The sequence below is a fragment of the Artemia franciscana genome, unplaced genomic scaffold (genome assembly GCF_032884065.1).
Source record: "Artemia franciscana unplaced genomic scaffold, ASM3288406v1 PGA_scaffold_1179, whole genome shotgun sequence".
Classification (NCBI taxonomy): Eukaryota; Metazoa; Arthropoda; class Branchiopoda; order Anostraca; family Artemiidae; genus Artemia; species Artemia franciscana.
This window is the reverse complement of record NW_027062617.1, coordinates 1,482,698-1,490,777: the sequence shown is the minus strand read 5'-3', so window position 1 is coordinate 1,490,777 and position 8,080 is coordinate 1,482,698. Positions and strand designations below refer to the sequence as shown.

The 8,080-nt window shown below is 35.5% G+C and overlaps 1 protein-coding gene across 1 annotated transcript in view; it reads left to right on the top strand.

The window, feature by feature from the left end:
• Positions 1-4,738: 4,738 nt before the first annotated feature.
• LOC136041189 (guanine nucleotide-binding protein G(s) subunit alpha-like) overlaps positions 4,739-8,080 on the top strand; it is a 128,920-nt gene continuing 125,578 nt past the window's right edge. The window contains exon 1 of the mRNA XM_065725748.1: positions 4,739-5,177. Within this exon, the coding sequence (XP_065581820.1) occupies positions 4,883-5,177 (295 nt within the window). The 5' untranslated portion in view covers positions 4,739-4,882. The remainder of the gene's footprint in view (positions 5,178-8,080) is intronic.

Genomic DNA, 8,080 nt, shown 5'->3' with positions numbered 1-8,080 from the left:
CAGATGCACTTACAGTCGTGGCAAACGCTCTAATTGATGCAAAATCTGCTGAAGAATGTCTTGCTCTGGCTAGTTGTTATGTCAATCGTGCCTTTGACTCGCTAATACACCCTGCAATGCTTCTGAAAGCTTCCAAACAAGGGCTAAGCCATAACTGAAATTACTGCTCGACAAAAATATGCCTCCAGTTGCTCGAACGAAGCTTATTCCGGTTTTAGGAGGTGCATGTCATGGAGCAGTTTCTTCGCCTGGTCTATTTAATAGCTACGTCCTTGACGCCCAGGATCTATGTCCATCCTCATTGATTTTATCGTCAAGAAATCTGTCACTAATTTGTTAAGCTGACGATGCTTTGAATCTTATCCGTACTATAATACGAGTTAGTGATGTTTTTGCAATCCACCAAGTAGAATACCTTAAGATTGGTCTACATTTCAATTCTACCAAGTCGGAAATAGTCCTTTTTAACTGGAAGAATGATCTACTAAATTCAGTCAAACTCGGGAATTCTTCCGTTCAGCCTGTCGATCATATCTTGTAAGTAGGTCTCTCTAAAGGTTTTATCTATACCCCACACCCGGTACCTCCTTATGTAACATCTAACCCGCCGAATATCCGTCTGTTATGCGCGAATAATTTCCAGCAAGTTCAGATCCAACTGGCATTTGCTAGCTAGCCTTTTTAATGCAATGCTCTCCTTTATATTGTGTATATTTCACCCTTTTGGAAACTGTTATTTAATACTAACCGAGCTAAAATACGTTCACTTTTCTTCTTTTTTGCAAAATATGTACTCCACATTCCACCCTGGCAAAGCAAGACCAAATTGTCCGTAAGTTTAAAATTACTGAATCGAATATTGCAGTAGCTAGAGTAATAGCTAAACACAATAAAAGTTAATACGACTGCCCATGAATGGCATTTATATTACTTCAGTAGTCCGTGCCTTTTTTTTTTCGAGTTGCTTATTTTTTTTGTGTCATTTTTACTTATGTTGTTGTTGTTTGTTTGTTTTCCTTTTTCTTTTCCTTTTTTGCTCCGTCTTGTTGAAAACTTTGGATTTTATATGTCTGTGTCGTGACCTTATATCGTGTGGTAATTTTTACATTTGTTACTAATTCATGGTTTATTTTTATCCTTAAATGTCGTTGCTATGACAAGAGTTAGTGGAGTAATCGGTTTCTTCTTCTTCTTGTGCTTTTCTTTTGTCTATTTTGTGTTTATTTCCTCTACTTCGTCTTATCATGTTATGTGAATGATGAGAGTTATATAAATAAATAAATTTAGGGCTCTTTGAAGCGAAAAGAGAAGAGATTTATTAGTACTAATCCAACCAGATCAACCATAAGAAAGGTAAGGAAAAATAAAAGCATAATTCTAAATAAACAGCCTTTGTGATTCAGGAGTCCTTCTTAAAGACTTAGGACAAAATTCGAATTTTAGCGTAAAAAGTGCGGTATTGACAAGGGGGGAGTTTCCTTCATATACGCAATACTTTCTGTTCGTTTTAAGTTTTAATGTTGCTCCTTACTTTCAATTGCAAAAAACTTGTTTTTTTAATTATTATATAATACGGAATCGCTCACATCAAACTGGTTCTTTTCTTCTGTTAAATTACAAATGACAAAACTAGATTTTCTTCTGTTAAATTACAAATGACAAAACTAGAAACACAGGATTGGTAGAACACTGTTAAACATGGTTTTTCTACAAATACTTTTTTCTACACCTCAGCAAAAACTCTTTTAGCTCAACAGATATTAGAACATCAATAATTATGAGCGCAAGCAGTAGGAATGTAAAAAAAAACTTTGCTGAGATATTCGTTTGTTCATAAAAACATGGTTGAATTTATTGGACTCTTGAAAGAAAAAATTACTAGTTCTAAAGAAAAGGCTGTAATCCAAAAGCGTTGCTTGACACTGACACTATAGTTGCATAAAAAGTAAAAACCCCTGTAAACATATTTTAAACCTCTTATCTGAAGATTCCCTTTTGTCTGTCCTTTATTTTGAGAAAACCACATAAATCCACAATTTAACCTTCAGAGAACTTTGCCCATTAAAATATACTTTTTGATTTTGTGTCTTCCTGGCTATCTACATCTTGACCCGATTATATGCACTGTACCATGTACCTTAAAGTTTTTTTTTTTTTTTAACAGGATTGTCCTATAGAAAGTTTTCGCAAGTTCTGTCAGATTTACTAGTTTATTCCGATATAGATTTTCACAATAAAAAGAAGTCATCAGGGCTGAAATTGAAAAATATCATTCACAAGTAGATACAGAAAAAAAGATTCAGGAAAATTAGTATTAAAGTCTTTCAGACGGGGGAGGGGGGACGTCTTTGTCTAAATTGGGTCCCATTCTCCCACTCTCCATTTTGATTATCCTGTGTTTTGCGTCCGCTGTGTTTCCCTCGCTGCGGAAAAAGTGCACATACAGGTCACTCCAAAAATAATCGCCCCCCCACAAAAAAGCTGTGATGACTTGAGACCCATTTCCTTAACCCATGCTTTGCAAAATTGATGAGTCTTTCATACTCCGCCGCCTGTTGTCTCAATTTCGTGAATCCATAGACAAATATCAATAGGGAGGACTGTTAAAGTGCGGGACTTCCGTATGACTTGTAAGAATGTTTGACCACATTCTAAAGCGGCCTCAGACCCATGGTCATTTTGATGATCTAGCTGCGATCAATTTTCACAAAGTGTTCGACCTTCTATCTCACCACATTGCATGCCTGAACTTAAATTGAATTGGAGCTACGCGTCAAACTCTGTCAATCGCACTGGATTTTCTGTCTAGACGCCAACAGAAAGTATTTGTTCTCCATGAAGAAGACACTGACTCCGAAAGGAGTGACATAATCTGCAGGACCCCACAAGGCACCAAACTGGCAGGCATAATTTTTTTTACTGTGACCAACTACATATTGAGCGAGCACGAAGACAGGTATAAGTTTGTGGATGACTTATCATTCGTGCTTACTTATCTACTCGAGGGTAAAACTCCTATAGCCCAATTTGCTAGTGATATTTTTGACCGACTAAATTCCCATTGTAATGAGTCCCGTCTTAACATTAACGATACCAAGTCAAAAAATTCTTCGGCTTTGTCCCCTTAAAATAGACATTACCCCCCCCCCCCTGAAGTCCCATTTCTTGTCGTGTCAGAAGTGAAAATACTCTTTTTTATTTTCTCCAGAGACTGTTCTTTCGCCACGCATGTTGACAGTGTAATAAGGAAAGGTAATGCTTCCCTTCAAACAATGTCCAAGATGCGTTGCTTTGGTTACGATGTCAAAAGTCTCTTCCGTACATATCTTTGTTATGTGCGACAAGCCTTGGAGTATGCTTGTCCTGTGTGGGACAGGCATAGTACTTCAGTACTTCACACTGCTCACCAGATGTACGACCTAGAGTCAGCGCAAAAAAGGGCATTTAGGATTAACCTGGGTTCTAGAGATATTCCTTACCAAGAAGAACTCGTTAAACAAAAACATTCAGTGACTAGAACAAAGATTGTGTGATCTCATCATGATGTATGGAAAAGCATTGCTTTTATACCCAGCCCATCGAGGCATCTTATCCGCAGAAGGCCCCACCTGACAACTGAACCAGACAGAATTCCGAACTAATTCGTATGCGTAGACGGACAAACCAATATAATAATCCATTTGTGCCTTTTTATGTCTATGTTTAACAGTGCATAATTTTTGTTTTTAATGTTTTCGCAAATATAAGTTAGCCAAAAGCTAAGAAAGTTGTGTAATAAACCGTTCCTCTTCTCTCTCTCTCTCTCACTCTCTCTCTCTCTCTCTCTCTCTCTCTCTCTCTCTCTCTCTCTCTCTCTCTCTCTCTCTCTCTCTCTCTCTCTCTCTCTCTCTCTCTCTCTCTCTCATCTCAGTATGGCACGTGATCGTCTGATTTCCTGAAAAAAAACTTAAAACGCATGAGAACGTGTTTTTATTCAATTTTAGTTCGTTTTACACGTCGGACTGACGGTTTGAAAAGGGTTCCAAACCCCCCTAACCCCTCTCCTGAACACGCGTTCAATTTTTCTTTGACTGGGTGTTTATAAAATAATTATAGGCGAAGAGAAGATCAGAAACTTCCTAACTCCTAATTTTAAACCAGAAATGTATGACGTAATCACTCAGGTACTCGGTAGCTCAGTAGCAGGTAGCTCAGGTACTCGCACTTCCCAAAAGCAATAACAGTTTATTATTGTCCATAATTGCATGTATTCATTGTTTGCAGACTGGGGGAAAAAAGCGCTTCCAGTGGCTAGTTTTTCTAAAGATGAAGTCAAAGTGGTGAAAGGACTTGTTGTTATTCCATATACCTCCCTACAATTTTTGGAGCTGGAACTGGATCGCTTCTCTTGGCTACTTAAAATAATAAGTATATAACAAAAAACTACGAGTTCGATTCATCCAAGTATCAAATTTTTAAAGTTTATTAAATTTTGGAAAATTTCAACTTTAAAACAAAATAGTGCGCTAACTTGGTGCTGAAAATCAATTCTAGATTTTTTTTTTTAATTAAAAAAGAGGGCAATAAAATTTCTTGAAGTTAAACCATTTTAATTATATGTATTATCTTTCGTCTATGCCAGACCCTTTGGCGAACGTAAATCCAAGCCTGAAAACAACATCTACTTTGGATTAATGTAGATGTCACTAGTATACTCCAAAGGAGCGGCAACAGTGCCTTAGTTATGTTGATATTTGTGATGAATATTAGGGAATTTTCTGTAGTGTAAAGACTACCAAAAATTAGAGGAATATTTGCTCATTTATGTTGGAATTTCTAGCAATTGCAAGTAGATGTACTCACAATGAAGCATGATTTAATATAATGTTTATAAATTGCCCGAATGCAGTGCTCCGCTCCTCAAAAGTTGACCAAACCAGCTCCAGTAGAAAGGACTGTTGCTGGTCAACAGTGTCAAAGAACCAGTGTACCCAATAGTTTTAGGGCTCTTATGTGCTGCTTTCCAGTAAACCCAGTGATTTTTGAAAGAGGCTCTGTAATGGGTTGCTTTAGTGGAACAAACTCTAAGTCTGATGCAGAAGAAAACAAAAAACGAAAAGAAGCCAACAAGAAAATCAATCAGCAGATACAAAAGGATAAGCAGATTTATAGAGCTACCCATAGGTTATTATTATTAGGTAAAGAGAGATTTGTTATTTTTCTTAAAATTTCTTCAATTCTTTAGGCTGGGCTAGTGATCCATAATAAAAGACCATGCTCAGGCTAACTAGGCCTATTTTCCCACTATTTATTTCATATCATAAATTGGTATAAATATATAAGTCTTGGGTAAAATTCTAGTTAATTGACTTCTTGCTATCTTGGAAAGGGTTTAGGCTAGGGAAATGAAACTTTCAGGGATGGGTCTACAGGCTACAGTATGTCCTGGGAAGGTATTTTCAAGTACCTACCTCCACTCCTTCTCCCTCTAGAGGGCCCTGACCTTTGATGACCTTTAAAAATATGTGTATTATAAAACTGAAACCTTGCAAGATAGATCTTCTGCTTAATTGAAGTATAACAAAATTGTTTTCAGCTTCATAACTTTGCTCAATCCCATTTTATATGGTTTTAAAGATATGCAAATACATTTCCTAAATTTTGAAAAAAACGTTGATATGGCTTGAAATTCTACTCAAATAACAGGAATTGCATTTTCAGAAGCAAAGGCAGACAGAAGCAACTAGTAACTGAAAATTAAGGTGAAATGTTATTTTGTCAAAATTTCAGTAGATAGGCTATAGACCTGTCATGTAGGCAGATTTCGGTGGAGGTGGGTACTTTAAAATACCTTCCCAGTACATAATTTAGCCTGTAGACCCATCCCTTGAAAGTTTCACTTTCCTAACTTAACCCTTTCCAAGATAGCAAGAAGTCAATTAACTAGAATTTTACCAAATCTTCACATAATTTAGCTAGGAAAAAAGTGAATACACCAATTGATGCCTTTTTTTGCTCTTTCCACATCCAATAATTGCTTCTAGCATAAATAACATATTCAGCCCTTAAAGGGGCTCAAAATACCCCATAGCCTAGGAACCAATGTTTTAAAATATGTTCATAAAGCTGTCTTGTCAAATTGTCAGTTTATTCAGGAATGGTAATTGTCATAAGTAAATGTTAGGCTATTTGAAATAAATGTGCAGAAATTGTTGAAAAGAGTCCAAAATCCTTCAAAAACAAAGTTATAGCAAAACAGAAAGCACATCATTTGAATCACCATTGATGAAAACTCTGGATATTAAACTTACAACCCCCACCTTGAACAAGAAGGAAAATCACCTTTTTGCATTGGTAGCAAATTCATCCTCCTTTTTTTATTCTGTTTTTTTTTTCTTGGTTGCTAACTGGGCACTATTTGAGTTGGGAGTTTGATATCTTAGACAGGGGTTAGGCTAGGAAAATGAAACTTTAATTAGGCCTAATGAATTCAGGGCCAAGCAAAGTTGTGAAGTTGAAAACAGTTTTCTTTGACACCATTTAAGTAGAAGATCTGTTTTGCAAGGTTTCACTTTCATAACACAAAGATAAGCAAACAATGGATATAACCTGGGGTAACATCCAGATATTTAGTAATAGAAGGGGGGACTAGGATTTCACTACAATTATTAGTAGCCTAGTCTGTGTTGAAAGAACAATGAGTAGGGTAGGGAAGTAGACAGTAAGGTGAGTTAATCAGTAGTCAGGTCAATAACCATTACTCATCAGCAAAATTACTATAAAATCTCTAGGCCTATTATACCTCCTAGAAATTGTACTGTTTCATCATTTGTCTAAATTTTCTTAATAATTAAGTGATTAATTTATTTTAGCTCTAGGAGTATACATTGCTGAATACTTCAAATAGTACAAGCCAAGAATTAGGGCTGTTGAGAAAGAAACATGCCAAGAAAACAATTTTTATTTCAAAATATGCAAATAATTATATTTAATAAGTTTTGACTACAATTCCACTATATTTTATCCCCCCCCCCTAGTGTGCAAATATATAGTCCAAGTTATATTTCTGCCATGCATCACTCTTGTTTCAGCTCACATACCTGTAAATTGACTCAGTGCTGACAAAATCAATAGAAAACAGGAATGAAAATTCTATAACAAAGAGGGACATTTTCAATTGCTAATTTTGTGGTCTGTTTTTGGTTAAATTTGTATTTGTGACAATTCACCCTCCCCCCCCTTCCCTGATGGTTCCACCTATAGTCTTATAGTAAAAAAAGAAATCACCAATGAAACAGCACAAACACAGAAGCAAACACACACCATAAAACCCCCAAAAAATTTACACAATAAAAAATACTATTGAACATTTACACAATATATAATAAATAATACATAAAATATAATGAATAATAGATAATGTACACACAAAAAAATCAGTTTCACTAAATAATCAGTAAAATGGCACTAAATACAAAACATTTGGTATGGCTTAACTTTAGTACCATTCAAATCTATTATCAAAATATATATTATCAAATATATATAAATCTATTAGTTACATTATCACACTTGACTCATTAAAAATCAAAATTTCACATTTTGTTGCATTTAGGGACAAACTAATTTCTTAGTGATTTCACAAAAAAGATTTTTCTAATCTGCTAGTGGTCCTAATAACATTGAAAATATCATCTGCATTACAAGGTATTGATAAATCAATACTGAAAGAAGATGACATATTAGCTTATTATACATCAGATAAAACCATGGAAACAACAACAAATAAATGTACTAATAGGACCCTATTGGTCCATCATGGAGGGAGGAGGAGGGTTCATTGTAAGGATAATGGTTAGCATGTTGAAAAGGAGCACAAAATAAGAAATTTAATGATCAATTGCAAGCAACTTGCTATTAAGTTACATGCAGTCAAGCTTGAATTCCCTGCTCTGGATCCTTGATTTTCTTTATCTGCAAATTCAGTGTGTTCAGTTATTTGATGACTCTGGTAACCCATATTTTTTCTTCCTCTAAGCATGTTTTCAGCAGAGTTCCTGAGGGAACTGTTTTGGGTCCTGCACTATTTAATATCTTCATC